Genomic DNA, 18,582 nt, shown 5'->3' on the forward strand with positions numbered 1-18,582 from the left:
CCTGCATTAGTGAGAAAGGTGATTGTATCACCCTATTCATCTTCTCCTGGGCAAAACAAGCAGCTAACCATTGCATGGCAGATGATCTCACTGCAAGTGGAAAAGTTTTGTTTTCTCCAGAGTCCAGTTTTAATATAAATCTGTCATATGAGAACATGGAGGCTTTCTGATGTATTCTTCTAAAAGTCGTAGTCATTTGGCTTTCAAGCTGACCCTTTATATTAAATGGTTTGAGTCACTTACCTAGAACAAGTATGCAACTTAGGCCTTCTGATTAGGATTTCAAATCCGCCTACTAGTCCTATGTCAGTGACTCAGAAATACAAGAAATACAGTGGGGCAAGGTAACAGCCAGTCAAAAAGCATTTTGTTCAGGTGCCAGTTGGCAGTGGCAGCCCCCAGATTTCTCCCATGACAGGTTTACTTTAACATCTAGCGACAATGCAGAAATAATTTTTATAAGATTACCGTATATACTCGAGTATAAGCCGAGATTTTCAGCCTCTTTTTTGAGGCTGAAAGTGCCCCCCTCGGCTTATACTCGAGTCATCGCTGTCTGCCCGCTCGATCAGCGTGTCGAGCAGACAGACAGCGGCCATTCTATTCAAAAGCCGCGCCTCCGGCTCCGCCTTCGCCTGTGATAGGCGGAACACTGAATTTCCCAGCAGCCTGTGTTCCGCCTATCACGGACGTCGTATCATCCTCGTACTACGGACGAGGATGATACGACGTCTGTGATAGGCGGAACACAGGCTGCTGGGAAATTCAGTGTTCCGCCTATCACAGGCGAAGGCGGCGGCGCAGCTTTTGAACTTACAATGGCCGCCGACGAAGAGGGCACGGGACGGCACGGCACGGGACGGGACGGGACGGGGGCAAGGCAAGGCACGACACGGGACGGATGCAAGGAGGCAAGGCCCGGCACGGGACGGAGGCAAGGAGGCAAGGCACGGGACGGAGGCTCGGGACAAAGGTAGGCTGGACACACACACACACACACACACACACACACACACACACACACACACACACACACACACACACGGATGGAGACACACACAGGGATGGATGGATGGATGGATGGAGACACACACACACAGGGATGGATGGATGGATGGATGGATGGAGACACACACACACAGGGATGGATGGATGGATGGATGGAGACACACACACACACAGGGATGGATGGATGGATGGACACACACACACACAGGGATGGATGGACGGACACACAGGGATGGACGGACACACAGGGATGGACGGACACACAGGGATGGACGGACACACAGGGATGGACGGACACACACACAGGGATGGACAGGCATGTCTCACCCTCGGCTTATACACGAGTCAATAAGTTTGCCAGTTTTTTTGGGGGTAAATTGGGGGCCTCGGCTTATATTCGGGTCGGCCTATACTCGAGTATATACGGTATCAGTGAAGTGGTAAACATTATTGCTCCAGTACTTCCTTCTAGAAAAAAAAAATACAAATAAATGCACAGATTGTTGTAATGCAGTTTATGTCTCAACACAGAATGCACCTCCAATGAGTCAGTTTTGTGGAGTTCCCTGTTCATCTGAAGGGAAGCATTCAGTGGAGGAGATGTGACTTGAACACACATAGATGGATTTACGAAAAGGGCAAATAGAATGTGCATTTTGCAAGTGCAATTGCACTCATTTCACCCAGAGCTTAGTAAATGTGGTAAAGCTTCACTTTGTAAAGAGTACCCAACCAGATGCAAGCTAATGCAGAGCTTTACCGCATTTACTAAGCTCCGGAGAAAAGGAGTGCAACTGCATTTTAGAGTGCAAATTCACTTGCAAAGTGCACAGTCTATTTGCCTTTAATAAATCCACCCCGCTGAGTAAAATCCTCTTTTCTGTCAATCTGCCCGTATGAAAACCCTCACTAAGCATTTCAGGTTCCAGTTCCAATCAGCTGCTTTTGCTTACAGTAGGTGTCATAGAATTGTTCTTTTAACAGAACTTAATTGATGAGCATTTATGCAGCGTGCCAAGCACATTCCCATCCACTGGTTATGTATTTATGGTGTTTCCGTTTAACTCTTCTGTAAATAATGTGAAATAGATTTGAAGTTCACATAATACCTACTGCTAGCATGTAAGAAAAGGGTTACGAAACTGTGTACACACATTTGAATATGTTTCATTACTGATTATCTTTTCCTGTCCTGGTACTGGTGAATTACAGGTACAGATAACCTGTTATGGTGCAACACATGTAAATAAAGACTTTTACACTGACCGCCTGCAGGAGGAACAACTTGGTCCAGCAACTTCATACTGGTCTTTTTCCAAATTTTCTTGATGACAGCCCTTAGCTCCTCATTGGCCTGTTCTAGATTACCTGGACAAAAAAAAAAGAGAAAAAATGATATGCAGAGACACAAGTGGGAATTATGCCCACATACTATATGGTAGAAATGTGATTTTGATCTTCAATTGGGTCACTTTCCCTGGAAGCCTTCAGCCTCTGTAATAGTGTGCATTAGTCAGCCATACAGAATCATGGCGGTGTCTACTTCTTGATCTCATTAAAGAAGAAACCTTTTTACTTGCCAATTCTCAAAGTCCTTGATCCAGAGCAAGTTAGAGAGTTAGTTCATTTAAGCAAGGAGGATTACATTCTGCAATTCGTTTATAACCATCAGGCTAATGGGCTTGGGTTCCATCCAAGCCCAGAAGACAGCTGTCAGAGCTTGAGTTCCCCACTCTGCAGCTGCACATACAACAATGGGTAAGGATGCTTATGACATCCTGGACCTTTATAGGTTATATAATATATATATATATATATATATATATATATATATATATATATATATATATATATATATGATACATACATATATATATATATATATATATATATATATATATATATATATATATATATATATATGATACATACATATATATATATATATATATATATATATATATATATATATATATATATATATATATAATCCATATATATAGACGTTTAATGGCATCCCAGTCTTAATCCCTAGTGTGCAATATTGAGTTTGCCTACGCTTTGGAGATATAACAGCTTCAACTCTTCTGGGAAGGCTGTCCACAGGGTTTAGGAGTGTGTCTATGGGAATGTTTGATCATTCTTCCAGAAGCGCATTTGTGAGGTCAGGCACTGATGTGGATGAGAAGGCGTGGCTCACAGTCTCCGCTCTAGTTCATCCCAAAGGTGTTCTATCGAGTTGAGGTCAGGACTCAAGTTCCTTCACCCCAAACTTGCTCATCCATGTGTTTATTGACCTTGCTTTGTGCACTGGTCCAAATCATTTAGGGGAGGGGGGGGGGATTATGGTGTGGGGTTGTTTTTCAGGGGTTGGGCTTGGCTCCATAGTTCCAGTGAAGGGAAATCTTAATTCGTTAGCATACCAAGACATTTTGGACAATTTCATGCTCCCAACTTTGTGGGAACAGTTTGGAGATGGTCCCTTCCTGTTCCAACATGACTGCGCACCATTGCACAAGGTAAGGTCATAAATGAGCGAGTCCTGACCTCAAACCAATAAAACACCTTTTGATGATGAATTCGAGCGGAGACTGCAAGCCAGGCCTTCTCATACAACATCATTGCCTGACCTCACAAATGTGCTTCAAACATTCCCATAGACAAACTTCTAAACCTTGTGGGCAGCCTTCCTAGAAGAGTTGAAGCTGTTATAGCTACAAAGGGTGGGCCAAATCAATATTGAACCCTACGGACTAAGATTGGGATGCCATTTAATTTCACGTGCTTGTGTAAAGGTAAGTGTCCCAATACTTTTGTAAATATAGTGTGTGTGTGTGTATATATATATATACACCAGACTGAGATGTGAGAAAAAAAACACAAGGAAAAATGCCACTACTATAAAGTAGAAAAAGGAACTACAAGGATCAATACTGCAGCATGTCACAATTGTTATGCTGGAAAGGACAAAATTAGAAACATATTTTGAATGTCCATGTGGACCAAGACACAGCAAGAGGTTTGACCCTCACTTTCTAGGGAAAAAAAGGTCTAAAATATATTGAAAGATGAAGTAAAAGCCTATTGTGAGCACACACATCCTTCTTAAGATCCTCCACTCTCTGCCCTCCATTGACAAAATGATACAGGTTATTGTTTCTGTATTTGTAAAATGTTATTAACTCATTAGAATACAGTATTGGTTTGCAATTACATACCCTCTGTTTTGATTTTCAGTGCTGTTCTAACCAAAGCGAACAATGTAGCATTAAACATTACTGTCCCATCACTGTTCAGGGGCATATTCATGGCTACCAGTCTCTGGTGAAGGAAAACAAGTGTTAACATTTTAATATTCCTATTTAAACAAAGAGATTCAAACTTTCAATCTTTGTCATGATTCCATGCATGCATGAATCTAATTAGTTGTTATAAGACAGTAGAGTCTGTCTCAATCTCTACATTAGAAATTTTAATACATGTGCCTTTATTGCTTTTTTATTCATTTGTGACTAAACTACATTGATACACCATCACAAAAAATAAATAAACTGTAATAATCACTGCTCATACCCCATGAAAAAACAGTTGAATGGTAAAGCAAGTATAAAGTAACGCTCAATGTAATAGTAATGATTGTTCAGAGGCTTAAAAGAGAATTAATGGAGAAGTCCTGCCTATGTTTGTTTGGCTGGACTTCTCCTATGTGTCACAGAAGTGCACTTTGTTTTGCACTCCTGTGACCCATTTTCAGAAGAGAGCGGACTGGAGTCTGCTCTCTGCTGACATCACAGGAATCAGTCCAGGCTCTGCATCATCACAATAAAGTCTGGATCCACCAGGTGCCTGGACTGACACCTGTCTCAGGATCTCATTGAGCCACTGAGAGTCTGAGACAGTCGCTCCCTGCCCTTTCACAGGTCAGCGCTTCAGTGAACGCGGAGGAGCAGAGTGGAGAGCTGCAGATTGACGGTCAGCAGCTCTCTGCTAGGGGAGCTGTGAGAACCAAGTCATCGGCGATGTTTGATTGCTCAGTTCTCAGTGTAGAGGCATCAGGGGACAGATGCAGCATCGGACCAATGCTGTATCCACCTTGGTAAGTATGATGGGGAAAAAAAAACCAAACCCATACTTCTCTTTTAAAAGATTTTTTTTAGGCTTTATACTTACCTAGGTGGATGCAGCATGGGTCCAATGCTGCATGTGTCCCCCAGCACCTTTACACTGGAAACCAAGTGATCGAACACAGCCGATCGATTGGTTTTCAAAGCTCTGTGAGCAGAGAGCCGCAGACTGTCAGTCACAACTCTCTGCTCTTCTCCCTCCTCGCTCATTCTAGCACTGAGCTGTGGAGGGGGCAGGCTCTGAGTGGCTCTCTGAGAGGCTGAGCCGGGTGTCAGTCCAGGCACTGGCAGATCCAGACTCCGTGGTCGGGATGACACGGTGCCTGGACTGACATTGGTGACGTCAGCAGAGAGCAGACTTCAGCCCGCAAAACAAACTGAACTCCTGTGATCCATAGGAGATCTATAGGAAACAAGCTTTGGCTATATTTCTTTCTTTTAAAGTCCGTACATGGATCAAAATACAGTCAGTTCAGCAGAGATCGGCCGAATTTCAATTCACATACAGGCACCATGGTTGTACCAAAGTCAATCTACGATCAACTTCTGTACAACTTCTGTACATCCTCCCTGTCCAGTATTTTCTGAACAATCAGTACTGCTGGCTATAGCCGGCAACACTGATCATTGTGTTCTAACCACAGGGAAGGATCACCGCTGTGAGAATACAATAGGTCAGCGGGAGCGATTCCCTTATGCACCACAAATGTGTGGATGGGGTAATCAGCACTTTATTTCCCTTCAACCCATTGGTTGGGAAAAAAAGAAGTATAATGTATGGCCTTAGATTTTCAATACAGAGCCAGACTCCCCACTGTAAGACAGCCAGTAAGACTTCTATCTGTTCTCTCTAAAGACCATTGGAATTTATATAATCTTTCTTCTAACTCTGCTGACATGTAGATGTGGTGTTTGAACAGAGAAACCTTTTCTATCAAAGATCCTGGAAGATCTGGTTAAGATAACAAGCACTACCTGTACTTGTTATCCATAGTTACATAGGCTACATTCAGTTGGGTGATCTGCAATATCCAGTGGCAGGAATCTGTGAATTTCTGTGCCAGGAATGTCTGTTGTGTGCAAATAGCTGCAGTGGCTGGCATTTGTGACTGTTTGCACAAATAATTTGTCGCAATCGCCACAGTCAATCGCTGGCTTTGCAAGCAGTCACTATGACAGGCTAACAATGGCCACAGCTATTCTTGACTGTTCGGAAAGCCAGCGATTATCCGCAGTGATCGTGGTTGTATACATTTCATATGAATCGAGTCAAAATAACAGCAGGTATTTTCACACACCTGTCATTCCAGATGCAGGAATGCTAATTCCTGCTGCTACAAATCGCACTGTGTGTTAACTACCCATCTAAAACTATCTCCTTCATTACCTGATTCTCAAACGACTGAACCACCTTGTAACTATATGACTAGCTTTTGGTTGCAATTTACCATATTTTCAATAATATGGTAGGGATAGTATATGGTCACCTAGATCTCTCTGATTGTTTTTGCAATATAAAGCTGGTTGAAAGTGATGTACAACTGTTGGAAAATTGCCTTAATGTATGGCAAGCATAATACCAACTCACAAGAGAGTCAGTGATTTTCTAGTCCTGACTATCAACCAAGGGAACACAGAAATATATTTATTTTATCCAAAACATTAGGTGCAACATGAGTGTATATTACATGTATATCTGTATCATGTATATTTATCTTACCTTACATGCAACTCTGTGTGGGCATAATTTTCCAAAACCCAAAGGAGGCTGAATACGACGGAGCAATGTGACCACATCCAGGTGTTTTATCCTTCCTCTAGATTACACAAAAAAGTTAATAATATATGCATGACATTTATGAAGTGCAAAGTGAGTCATACTCTAATAGAACAGTATTTATTCAGTACGTGTAAAGCATCTATTATCATCCAAGCTGACTTAATAAAGAGAACCTGTTTTAGAGTATCTGGCATAACATTATAAAAAACACTACTTGCAGGTAATATCTTACATCTTAGATTCCAGGGTTCACTATTCTCAGGACTTACTTCCTGGTTCCCTGTTGCCCTGACATAACAAATCACATGATCAGCTGACCAGAAGTCTGGGATGTCTTACTGGCTCATCATTCTATACGGGCATTGTAAATAATAAAATGAGGTGGGTAGAGCCAAAATGTTTTGAACCAGAATATGCAATGTAACATGGGTAAAGGTGTTTCATATTTCAGTTAATTTAAAAAGCAGAGGAAGCAACATAAATTATACTCTTAAAATATATTTTCCAATGCAATGTCCATTTTAACGTAAACCTGTATCAAACAATATAAAATGCAAACACTATTAGAGCTGTCCCGTAGGCACCAATGCCTGCTTCTATTCTGAAAATGCCACCTGCCACTCAGAGAGCCTCAAACATCCATCTCAAATAACATCTTTCTGTATGTTTTTATTTGAATAGGGTTTGGCACACCAAACCACCCATCTTGACCATCAAGTGGTAGTGCTTAGGACTGATGGCTGGCCATCTAGGCACCCTTATAGAAGTCTGGAAAGTGTATCCCATTCTGCTTACCCCAAAGAATTTTGGATGGGTAACAGTTCATGGTCAGCAGATAAGGTATGGAGATTGGAGCAGGCAATTTATGATGCATGCTTTAGAGCATAGTATGGCTTAATCTGCATTTTATAATCCTAATACAGGTTTATATTAAATTAATGAGAATTAAAATGTCATTTATTGATACCAACAAGCAGACTTCCCATAGCTGACCATTGTATTTCCTATGATGCTATAGAAACATGTAATCCTAAAAGTGCACTGCATACATACATAGGATAGCAGCTCAATGTATAGACCTCTTACAGAGGGGGAGATAATCATTTGATCCCCTGCAGATTTTGTAAATTTTCCCACTTACAAAGAAATGAAGGGTCTATAATTGTTATCATAGGTATATTTTAAATGATAGAGACAAAATATCAACCGAAAATCCAGAAAAAACACATAATACAAATGTAATAAATTGAGTTGCAGTCCAGTGAGTAAAATAAGTATTTGGTCCTCAACCAATCAACAAAAATTCTGGCTCCCACAGATTGGCTACAGTGTGTGCTTGTGTTGTACATGGATTACCCCTGTCAATTTAAGAAGGTGCTCCTAATGACAGCTCATTATCTGTATAAAAGACACCTGTCCACAGAAGCTCACACTTGCATTCAAACCTCATCATCATTGGCAAGACCAAAGAGCTGTCAGGGACAAGATTGTTGACCTGCACAAGAAGCTTGGTGAGAAGGAGACAACTGTTGGAGCGATTATTCGCAAATGGAAGAAATACAAATTAACCATCAATCAGCCTTGGTCTGGAGCTCCATGCAAGATTTCACCTCATGGGGTAAGGATGATCATGAGAAAAGTGAGGGATCAGCCCAGAACTTCACAGGAGGAGTTGATGAATGATGTCAAGGCAGTTGGGACCACAGTCACCAAACAAACCATTGGTAATACAATATGCCGCCATGGTGTATGGATTGAAATCCTGCAGCGCCCACAAGGTTCCCCTCCTCCAGAAAGCACATGTACAGGCCCATCTGAAGTTTGCCAAGGAACATCTAAATGATTCAGAGAAGGATTGGGAGAAAGTGCTGTGGTCAGATGAGACCAAAATTGAGCTCTTTGAAATAAACTTGACTCGACATGTTTGGAGGAAGAAAAATGCTCACTTTGACCCCCAAGAACACCATCCCTACATTCAAGCACCGAGGTGAAATCATTATGCTTTGGGGCTGTTCCTCTGCTAAAGGTACAGGTTGACTTTGCCTCATTGAGAGGCCAATGGATAGGGCCATGTATTGTAAAAGAAATAAAGATGTATCTCTGCGCTGTGGTGGGGTGGAAGCTGACACAGATAAGTAATATACTAAACATAAATAATTCAGAAAAAGTGTAGCGCCAAAAGTAAATGAACTGTGATGAAATGTGAATACTGTGTTATAAATGGACAGCACATTGAAATAAAGTCCAAAAAAAAGCCAAACTGAAAATTTTATATATATATATATATATATATATATATATATATATATATATATATATATATATATATATATATATACACCTCCAGTCTTGAATGGAAAGCCACAATAAAAAAAACAATATAGTGAAAAATATAGATTTAAATGAACAGTCCCATAATAGGATCAGCAATATAAACCTATTGGTGAAAACACAATAGTTCAGTGCAAAGATGTGCACAAGAAATTGTTGATGACTTGAAAAGTGAAGAGGTGATCCAGTAAAATGCTCTAGAATCATCCACCGCACCCCTGTGAAATGGACACTCACCGGAAAAGCTGGCTGCTGCTACAGCAGCAAACACACACTTAGGCCGCGTACACACGGGCGGATTGTCTGCCCAACTTAGTCCGCTGAACCGTGTTTCAGCGGACAATCCGCTCGTGTGTGGGCTTCAGCGGACTTTTTCAGCGGACAGTCTGGCGGACTAAGTCTTTCGGAATTTCCGTAATTTTGTCCGTCCAAACTTGGTTTCAGCGGACAGTCCGCTCGTGTGTAGGCAAGTTGCTAAGTATGGCGCATGCTCAGAAAGGATTTACACGCCGAAGGTTGCATTGCAGTGTATTGGACGTCGAATTTCTAGTCCCGTCGTACGTGCCGTACACGTCATCGTGCAAGCTTTCGGCGGACTGTCTGCTCATCGTGTGTGGTCAAGTCCGTTCATTCAAAAGTTGAACGGACTGTCTGTCGGATTGTCTGACGAACTTAGTTGGGCAGACAATCCGCCCGTGTGTACGCGGCCTTAGTGCAGATACGCCATCTGATGTGGGGAAGGTTATTCAGCAACTCGCACCATCCAGATGTAGCTGTAGAAAATAAAGCTCACCGGAAGCTGGATGAAGTCTCCATAGTGTAGTATTTATTGGATTTGTATTTTAAAAGCAAAAATAAAATGAATCATAAAAACATATGACAATGGGTGCCGCTGCTGACCCGTTATAGGACAGTGGCCTGACATCAGCACTAGTGTCTCCTCCCTGACATGTTTCTCCAATAGTATGTTTATCAAGGGGTCCTCTAGTGTCAGACGTCAAACTTCTTACCTCAGCCAGAACACTGAAGATGGGTCGTGGATGAGTCATGTTTTGTTTGGGGATTAAATACTTATTTTACTCACTGAACTTCAACTTAATTTATAACATTTATATCATGTGTTTTTTTTTCTGGATTTTTTGGTTGATATTCTGTCTTTGTCATTTAAAATAAACCTCTGAGATGACAATGACAGACCCATCATTTTTGACATGATAGATGAAGAATAAAACTGACTTGGCCTCTGGATCATATTCAGACCAAATTCTTTTAAATTCATCCAGATGATGAGGACCCAAAATCGACCAATCACGCGTCAAGTAGTCAAAGTTGTCCATGATGACAGCCACAAACAAATTAATAATCTACGAATAAAGAAAAACAATTACCGGTAGTAAATGGATACCCAGGGTTTCACTGTGCAATGTAAGCAAAAAGGTTTCTGTGACCAGTTGATGTTGATAAAGTTGACCTTTCACTAAATGCATAAGTATTCTCTATTTATTCCTCCCGCTTATATATTTCCTTACTTTTTTTAAATTTAATTTTCTAAATAGATGTTTTTACTTCATTCCTGGTTTCTTGCCTAGGTGATAGTGACATAGCACTTTCTCTATCCGCAGCCTCCTGGGATATGCATCTTACATCTCAGAAGGATGCAGAACTGCAAGTGCTGAATACTTGCATTATTTAGTGCCTGCATAGGGGACACTATGGCAAGCATTAAACAACATAACAGGCAGCTAGGTCTTATTCTGTACGTGCTCAAGATCTAGCAGTGCATCACCAAGGGGGCAGCTGTGAAAACCATGAACTGCAGGTTGGATCCCAAATACAATATGGTTCATACCGAATCAAAATAATGCTGGCATAGCTGCAGCAGCAAGGAAAACATCACTGGACCCCAAGGACTTGTATGTATTTTTTTATTTTCATATGTTGTTTTTTATTATAACTGATTTGCATTTTTCAATCTAGGTGGGAAGACTATTAAATAGGGACTCATCAGATATTTGTTTTTTAGCTTTGGCTTAGTTTCTACTGCTCCCTTAACTGTCACTGGCAGAGGTTCTATCCCTGCTTTTATTTATTTTTGCTGTCTATCTCTATCTATTTCTAAGGGCAGCAATAAAAGCTTGACAGAGATTATAACTTTTCATTTTTCATTATCCAAAACAAAAAAAACAATGCTTTGAATGGAGTTTCACTTTTATCATAAAAGTACAAAAAAAGTAATGTCACAGTAACTGTAAAAGTAAATGTAATGTCATAAAATTGTGCAATTCAAATTGAGCCACAAATTGAAAAAAAGTAATCTTCAGTGAAAACTGCATATTAAAACCATCATTAGATCTGGAGATAAAGACAGTAGAGGATAGATGTAAAGTTAGATTTTTCCAAGAAAAATGTACCTTTGCTCTCATCCAGTGGTTTCCAAAGTGTGGCCCCGGGGCCGGATGCTGCCCTTTGCCTGCCTTTATCCGACCCTTGGGGCACCATTCCACTGCCACCAACAATGGGGCATAATTTCTGTCACTGACACCAACAATAGGGCACTATTTCTCCCACTGACACCATCAAAAGTGGACAATTTCTCCCACTGATACCAAGGAAGGGGCACAATTCCTTCCATTGACATCAACAATGGGGCAGAGTTCTTTCCATTGACATCAACAATGGGCCACTATTCCGCCAACTGACACCAACAATGGGGCACTATTCCTTCCACTGACTTCAACAAGGAGGCACTAGTCCCCCCACTGATACCAAATATGGGGCATCCTAGGTATTTTATAGGACAGGTGGTTGTATCAACCAGTAGTAGGTGCAGAACAGGTGGGCCAAGATTTATAAAGTCAAAATTTGCATATAAGTTGGCTTCGACCTCTGGATCCACAATTGTTTTGACACTCTGTGTTCATTTAAGTTAAATAGCAATCATATTTTTGTAGACTGCTGAGTTTGGATTGTCCAAGTTAGTGGGGCATACGATTATTGAATTGTAAATCATCCAATCACAGTCAGAGCTGATCTTTCCTTAATATATCAGACCAGAGCCTGTGTATACCAGATCCAAGTAAGGTAGTATATACTAAATGAGGGTGGTGGAGGGATACAGCACTCTGGCTTTCTACCACAGTCATTGAAGTGGCTAGTTTTTTGGTATGAGTATATTCTCACTTACCAGAAATGCACACAGCATGTAAAATGTGATGAAGTAGACAATGGCAAAATTGCTCCCACAGCTGAACTCTTCGGTGTTGTTATCTGAGTCTGGGTCACAGCGCTTCCCTGGTAAACAAGCCAACATTATGTCCTGCCAGGCCTCACCAGTGGCACACCTTGTAATCATTACAAAAGAGATGGTAGACATCAGCATACGTAAAAAAATTTTTTAAAAAAACCTAATAAACTTTACATTTTTTTATTTAACTTTCAAAAAACATAAACATACAATTATAAAAAACAAAAAAAATCAAATATCAGAGACTCAAACTGAACCTTAAACCGAGTACACACAAGGCAAATGTCAGGACACATTTGCTGTCAGAACACAACAGCTCAGTGGGGGAGATCGCTTTACTTACTTTGGAATGGAAAAAAATCTACAGTGTGCACCCAGCTTTAAAGTGACGTCATCCGCGACGGCGAATGAAGACGGCCAACACCTGACACACTGGAGATGATGCTAGCACCAGTGAGGGAGTGTTCAGAAGGTGAGTACCCTCCCTTTAAATTTCCACAAGATGCTCTAGCACTGTGCAGGAGTGCATTCTCTGGGGATCTATATGCCTGCACTGTTAATACAGTGGGGCAAAAAAGTATTTAGTCAGCCACCAATTGTGCAAGTTCTCCCACTTAAAAAGATGAGAGAGGCCTGTAAATGTCATCATATACCTCAACTATTAGAGACAAAACGTGGAAACAAATCCAGACAATCACGTTGTCTGATTTTTGAAAGAATTTATTAGCAAATTATGGTGCAAAATAAGTATTTGGCCAATATCAAAAGTTCATCTCAATACTTTGTTATATATCCTTTGTTGGCAATGACAGAGGTCAAACATTTTCTGTAAGTATTCACAAGGTTGTCACACACTGTTGCTGGTATGTTGGCTCATTCCTCCATGCAGATCTCCTCTAGAGCAGTGAAGTTTTGGGGCTGTCGCTGGGCAACACGGACTTTCAACTGCCTCCAAAGGTTTTCTATGGGGTTGAGATCTAGAGATGGTCTAGGCCACTCCAGAACCTTGAAATGCTTCTTACGAAGCTACTCCTTCCTTGCCCGGGTGGTGTGTTTGGGATCATTATCATGCTAAAAGACCCAGCCACGTTTCATCTTCAATGCCCTTGCTGATGGGAGGAGGTTTGCACTCAAAATCTCACAATACATGGCCCCATTCATTCTTTCATGTACACGGATCAGTTGTCCTGTTCCCTTTGCAGAGAAACAGCCCCTCTCACTCTCACCAGGACATGTCTACACATTAGATGTTCCCTTTATTCCTGTTTGGTTACAACTTAAAATGTTGTCACCAAGACAAATAGAGCGTGAATCTTTTTAATAAGAAAACAGACAGGAACACAAATCTTCAAGTGTTCAAGGTTTTTGAAGGAAAAAAAATGATTCATAGCTGAAAAAATTCAGCTTATAGCTTTTTCTGCTATAAATCATTTTTATCATTAAAAACCCTTGGCTCTTGGTCATTTATTTGGCACTCTCACTGGATTGTATGTATATGGGTTCTCAAATCTGGGTTCTTTCCCTATTTCTAAGGGAAGTCCCCATTTTATGGAATGCTGCTGACCTAGAAACACTGATCCCAGTGAAAATTTCAGTGAAAATCTGAAACCAGCACCCCATTTTGGGTTAGGAATACAAATCTGACAAGGATCCATATCCCTTACCACATTATTTAACATTTAAAATAACAAATGTTTTAATTTTAGATACGCTTTAAATACAAGTCTGTCAGGGCTGGCTTAGCCCTTCCTTCTCTGGGCTGGCCGCTCAGCTGTCGGCTAATTGCCAGCTCTCTTCTCTCTCCACAGTTACCAGCTGTTCCTGATGATGCTCGTCTGACCTGCTTACTTAAAGCCTTCCAGCTCACTTCACCTCTGCCTTCGCCTTGGTCACATCACTAGAAACCATCACCTGCGGTTTGTTTAAAGACTGGCTTGCTGACATCCCTTCTGGCTCCTTATCCTGCTTGCTGTTGCTCTACTTGGATCCCTAACTTCTGGCCTGGCTGACTACCCGATCTGATTACTGGACTCTGGCTAGGCTTGACTATGCTTTTTCTATTTACCTTTTTATTTTTATTAATAAACAAGTGTGATTTAATTGTACTTCTGTCTCAGTCTGATTCATGGTTTCTGACAAAGTCAGAGATGTCTGCACCCATATTTATATCCTTAGTGCTTCCTTTAACTGGTTCCCGACCGGCGCATGCCGATGTACGTCGGCAAATGGGCGTATCTGTACGTCCCTTTAAATTTGCTGCCCTGCCATCCCGAGCACGCTGCTGGCGGCGCGCTCGCGTGCCGGTCGGGACCCCCGTGAGTCTGGTCGCGGGTCCCGCTGACTCCATCGCCGTGGGCATACCCGCAATTGTCTCACGGGGCGGCTGAACGGAGAGTTGCCCTTGTAAACAGCATCTCCTTCTTCTGCCTAGCAACTAGTGACACTGATCTCTGCTCCATGTGATTGGAGCAGAGATCAGTGTTCACTAAATGAAAGCCCAGTCCCCCACAGTTAGTAACACACCCCTAGGAATATCTAACCCCTACACTGCCACCCACTGGTTAACCCCTTCACTGCCAGTGTCATTTACACAGGAATCACTGCCTTTATATAGCAGTGATTGCTGTATAAATGACAATGGTCCCAAAAATGTGTCAAAAATGTCCGATGTGTCCGCCATACTGTCGCAGTCACAATAAAAATCGCTGATCGCCGCCATTACTAGTAAAAAAAAAAATTATTAATAAAAATGCCATAAAACTATCCCCTATTTTGTAAACGCTATAACTTTTGCGCAAACCAATCAATAATCACTTATTGCGATTTTTTTACCAAAAATATGTAGAAGTATAGGTATCGGCCTAAACTGAGGGAAAAAAAGTTTTTTTATATATTTTTGGGGGATATTTATTATAACAAAAAGTAAAAAATAATGTGTTTTTTTCAAAATTGTCGCTCTATTTTTGTTTATAGCGCAAAAAATAAAAACCGCAGAGGTGATCAAATACCACCAAAAGAAAGCTCTATTTGTGGGAAAAAAAGGACATCAATTTTGTTTGGGAGCCACGTAGCATGACCGTGCAATTCTCAGTTAAAGCGACGCAGTGCCGAATCGCAAAAAGTGGTCTGGTCTTTGACCAGCAAAATGGTCCGGGGCTGAAGTGGTTAAAAAAAGAAATCACCAGATGGGTGTTAAAATAGTAATTACCTGAATAATAGGAGCACAGCCTGTGGAAAGGTCTGGAAATTGTTGTTCCTGTTTATCTGGGTGTTATCCCTCATTGCAATTTTACCAAAAACCTGCATAACACAAATATAGATTATTAATGAATTAATGAAACAAAGTACCTGGAAGTTAAAAAGAAATACTTGGTGGCTAGTATTACAAAAAGCAAAAAAAAGTAAAAGTAAATGTTCCAATAGCTCTCTTGAGACTTGAAATTTCACTCTGACTGCTCTATGCAGTATTCAATCAATGAAAGCCCTAAAGTGTTAGTTTAACTTTTCAGAAAAAATGAGACATTGAACATTATACAGCCTCCAAATCTACCCCCCCCCCCCCAATCCCTGGTGCCCGCTGTACTTACCTCTGTGGTTGCTCAGCTGTTAGTGACCACACAGCCAGGACAGTGGTCCAGGGATTTGAGATCTCAACTCTTACCCTTCAGGACGGATCACAGCTATTCCAATTAGTCAGCACCGGCAAAGAGCATTGCTCCAAACCAACCCAGAAGTCCCTGAAGAAAAGGGGGAAGAGCAGGGATTTCAACTCCCTGGACCACGGCACTGGCGGTGTTGGCACTGACAGCTCAGCATCCACAGAGGTAAGTATAGCGGGAACCAGGGGGCTGGAAAGGATGTACAGTGTTAGTTCACCTTTTAATTTTTTCTGAAGAGAACCTTAAAGTGACACTAAAGGTTTTTTTTTTTTTTTTTTTTAAATAACATATCATACTTACCTCCACTGTGCGGCTTGTTTTGCACAGAGTGGCCCCGAACCTGCTCTTCTGGGGTCCCTCGGCGGCTCTCATGCTCCTCCCCGCATCAGATAACCCCCTGGGAGAAGCGCTCTCCCGGGAGGGGGTTACCTTATGGGTGAGCTCCCGATTCCAGCATTCGTGTCCATAGAGGCCAAATGCAGCCCCACCCACAGCGACTGCATTATTGGATTTGATTGACAACAGCGGGAGCTAATGGCTGCACTGCTATCAATCTATCCAATCAAGAGCCGAGAACCCCAGGCAGAGAGACAGCGCATCCCTGTGGGTCAAGTTCTAGGGCTCAGGGAATTAAAACCGGGCTGGGGGGTCGGTCACCGGTGTTTTTTCACCTTAATGCATAGGATACATTAAGGTGAAAAAACACGTAGGTTTACTACCCCTTTAAAGAAAACCTGGACTTTTCCCATGCAGCCAGGAAGATTGCACGCAATGTGCCAGTAAGTCTGGATTCACACCTATGCAGTTTTAGTGCTGTTTGCAGATTGGCACTACAGTCCATTTAACATGGTTTCCTACGGAACACATTCTGTAGTGCAAATCTGCAAGATGCAAAAGGCACTAAAAATGCATAGGTGTGAATACAGCCTAAGAGTTTAAACAGGGCTGAGAAGTCTACTCAACCTCATGTAACAGCCCTGGGCCAATCAACATGCACCAGTGGTGTCAAAAGAGTAAAAGGGGATCCCCTCTTCTTTTTTTTTAGAAAAATCATTATCTATAGCTTTTACCTTCCTTAATGTATATTGTTGTTTTACCTTTGAAGTGGTACATGCTTTTAATTGTGTGGTTTGCCCTTAGCTGAAATAGAAAATCTTTAATCTAAACCACCATTTGTTGATGCCTTTAGAAGCACCCAGTACTTTATTCATAGTTACATATTTACATAGTTACATAGTTGGTAAGGTTGAATAAAGACAACAGTCCATCCAGTTCAACCTGTGTGTGTTTGTGTGTAGAAAAATAATTTCCCATATCCCCTTAATTAGTTTTTTTCATTAAGATGCTTGTCAAAGAGTCTTTAAAAACTATCTATACTTCCTGCCGACACAACCGATTGTGGAAGAGAGTTCCACATCCTAACCATCCTGACTGTGAAAAACCCCCTACGCTGCTTAGGGTTAAACCGCTTCTCTTCCAGTCTCATGGTGTAAAGTATTCCTTTACTTTTATATGACTTATAAAATGCTAAAGAACTTAAATCAGCACAACCAGGCAATCAGCATTTTCAGAAGTCCATCGACGGAAGCCTACATATTGCTCTCAGTCTGGTTTCCTTCAATATTTTTACTTTATTGTAAGCAACATGCTAGTCATGCACTTAGGCCTGGTCCACACCTATGCATTTTTTAGCGTGTTTTCAGTTTTGCAGAAACACACTACAGTCCATTTAACATGGTTTCCTATAGATGCAGTTCACATCTGTGCATTTTATGGAAAGGGCCAGGGACTTTTTTTTGGCTTTTGGTTCCATAGACTTCAATGGATCAAAAACGTGTATTGAAAAATGCTAAATGCACCTGCAATATGCAAACTGCAACCTGCATAGGTGTGAAGCAGGCCTTACAGACCAGCAATCTCTGCAATCAAACAAACTGTACACATTACAGGTGGTATCAGATGGGAGCTGTTCCTGCCAGTGATTTTATTCTCAATACCCTGTCCAAATAGGCCAGGGATTCTTAACTGGGGGTATCCACAACCTTTGTGTATTTGGAAACCAAATGATGGGGTATGGAACAGGATCTCTAAATTATTTAAGACAAAATTGGAACAGGATTTTCTGCACTTTTGAACCTTAATCTCAACTCTCAAAAATAAGGACACATGTCTGACATGTTTAAATCATTCCCCATTGTGATGATGTAGAGATTACCCGCTCAGTGAGGCGTTTTTTGCAAACGAAATCCCATTTATAAAATCACTGGCACATAAGCTGATCAAATATCACTTACTACATTATACAAGCAGTATCTGCAGGGAATGAACCCCTTTATACCTAATTTCACTATAGATTATCTGATAGAAAGAGAGAAGCCTAGGTCTAATGCCTAGTACACACTGCCAAAAAATCGGATGACAAAAATCGCATTTGGA

At 41.3% G+C, this 18,582-nt stretch overlaps 1 protein-coding gene across 15 annotated transcripts in view; it reads right to left on the minus strand.

Moving 5' to 3' along the window:
* Positions 1-18,582, minus strand: part of CACNA1D (calcium voltage-gated channel subunit alpha1 D) — a 540,723-nt gene that overhangs the window by 66,864 nt on the left and 455,277 nt on the right. For all 15 annotated transcript variants that reach the window (XM_077452074.1, XM_077452065.1, XM_077452061.1 and 12 more), the window contains 6 exons: positions 15,696-15,787; positions 12,428-12,584; positions 10,480-10,607; positions 6,853-6,949; positions 4,227-4,329; positions 2,275-2,376 (listed from right to left, as the gene is read on the minus strand). In XM_077452074.1, the coding sequence (XP_077308200.1) occupies positions 2,275-2,376; positions 4,227-4,329; positions 6,853-6,949; positions 10,480-10,607; positions 12,428-12,584; positions 15,696-15,787 (679 nt within the window). The remainder of the gene's footprint in view (positions 1-2,274; positions 2,377-4,226; positions 4,330-6,852; positions 6,950-10,479; positions 10,608-12,427; positions 12,585-15,695; positions 15,788-18,582) is intronic.

The sequence above is a fragment of the Lithobates pipiens genome, unplaced genomic scaffold, assembly GCF_037356315.1.
Source record: "Lithobates pipiens isolate NorthernLeopardFrog02 unplaced genomic scaffold, aLitPip1_a1.2 Scaffold_23, whole genome shotgun sequence".
Classification (NCBI taxonomy): Eukaryota; Metazoa; Chordata; class Amphibia; order Anura; family Ranidae; genus Lithobates; species Lithobates pipiens.